Here is a 1676-nt window from a genome sequence, read left to right on the forward strand (position 1 = left end):
GCACAACCCCATTGCACAACCCTGGTGAAACCCCCCCATTGCACAACCCTCGTGCACAACCCTCGTGCACAGCCCTGGTGCACAACCCCATGGCACGGCCCTGGTGCACAACCCCAGCGAACCCCCCTCCATCCACACCCCTCGTGCACAACCCTGTTGCACGACCCTGGTGAGCCCCCCCCATTGCACAACCCCAGTGCACAACCCTCGTGCACCCCACCCGTGCACACCCCTCTGCACAACCCTGTTGCACGACCCTGGTGAGCCCCCCCCATTGCACAACCCCAGTGCACAACCCTCGTGCACCCCACCGTTGCACACCCCTCGTGCAAACCCCCTCCGTCCTTGCACGCCCGCAAACCCCACAGCACTGCTGTGCCAGAGCCACTTTGCACGAGGGTTCGCACGAGGGTTCACACGAGGGTTTGCACTGGGGTTTGCACGATGATTTGCATGAGGGTTTGCAGAGGGTTCACACAAAGATTTGCACAAGGGTTCACATGGATTTGCACAAGGGTTCACACGAGGATTCACACGAGGCTTTGCACGAGGGCTCACAAGAGGATTTGCGTGAGGGTTTGCACGAGGATTTGCATGAGGGTTTGCACGAGGGGTTGCACAAGGATTTGCACGAGGGCTCGCATGAGGATTCACACGGCGGTTTGCACGACGACCTGCATGAGGATTTGCATGAGGGTGTGCATGCAAATTGACACGCGGGTTTGCACAAGGGTTTGCACGAGGGTTCGCGTGAGGGTTCACATGAGGGTTTGCGTGAGGGTTTGCATGCGGATTCGCACGAGGGTTTGCACAAGGGCTTGCATGCACAGTTGCACGAGCGTTTGCACAAGAGTTTGTGTGCAGATTCACACAAGGGTTTGCACGAGGGTTTGCATGAGGGTTTGCACGAGGGTTTGCGTGCAGATTTGCATGAGAGTTTGCACGAGGGTTTGCACAGCACAAGGGTTTGTGCGCAGATTCACACAAGGGTTTGCACGAGGGTTTGCACGAGGGTTTGCATGCAGATTCACACAAGGGTTTGCACGAGGGTTTGCATGAGGGTTTGCACGAGGGTTTGTGTGCAGATTCGCACGAGGGTTTGCACGAGGGTTTGCATGCAGATTCACACAAGGGTTTGCACGAGGGTTTGCATGAGGGTTTGCACGAGGGTTTGTGTGCAGATTCGCACGAGGGTTTGCACGAGGGTTTGCATGCAGATTCACACAAGGGTTTGCACGAGGGTTTGCATGAGGGTTTGCACGAGGGTTTGTGTGCAGATTCGCACGAGGGTTTGCACGAGGGTTTGCATGCAGATTCACACAAGGGTTTGCACGAGGGTTTGCATGAGGGTTTGCACGAGGGTTTGTGTGCAGATTCGCACGAGGGTTTGCACGAGGGTTTGCATGCAGATTCACACAAGGGTTTGCACGAGGGTTTGCATGAGGGTTTGCACGAGGGTTTGTGTGCAGATTCGCTCACAAGAGGAAGGCCTCGTTCCAGACGGGGTTGAGGGTGGCCTTCACCGTCCGCGTCTTCTGCTTGGAGAGGTTCTTGGGGTCGGGGATCAGCTTCAGCTTCACGTAGGGATCCGAGAGGCCGTTGGGATCCATCGGGATCAGGTTGCGCGCCTCCCCCACTGCGGGGGACCCCGGCGGTTGGGGGGACCCAGGGCTTTG

At 57.4% G+C, this 1676-nt stretch overlaps 1 protein-coding gene across 1 annotated transcript; it reads right to left on the bottom strand.

Moving 5' to 3' along the window:
• Positions 1–496: 496 nt before the first annotated feature.
• On the bottom strand, positions 497–1610 carry LOC104078335 (keratin-associated protein 9-4-like). The gene is made up of 3 exons (XM_009579937.1): positions 1531–1610; positions 1180–1474; positions 497–817 (listed from the first exon to the last, which is right to left on the bottom strand). Exons 1-3 carry the CDS (start codon positions 1608–1610, stop codon positions 497–499), a joined length of 696 nt encoding a protein of 231 aa, XP_009578232.1.
• Positions 1611–1676: the final 66 nt, after the last annotated feature.

This window comes from Fulmarus glacialis, unplaced genomic scaffold (genome assembly GCF_000690835.1).
Source record: "Fulmarus glacialis isolate BGI_N327 unplaced genomic scaffold, ASM69083v1 scaffold36316, whole genome shotgun sequence".
Taxonomy (NCBI): Eukaryota; Metazoa; Chordata; class Aves; order Procellariiformes; family Procellariidae; genus Fulmarus; species Fulmarus glacialis.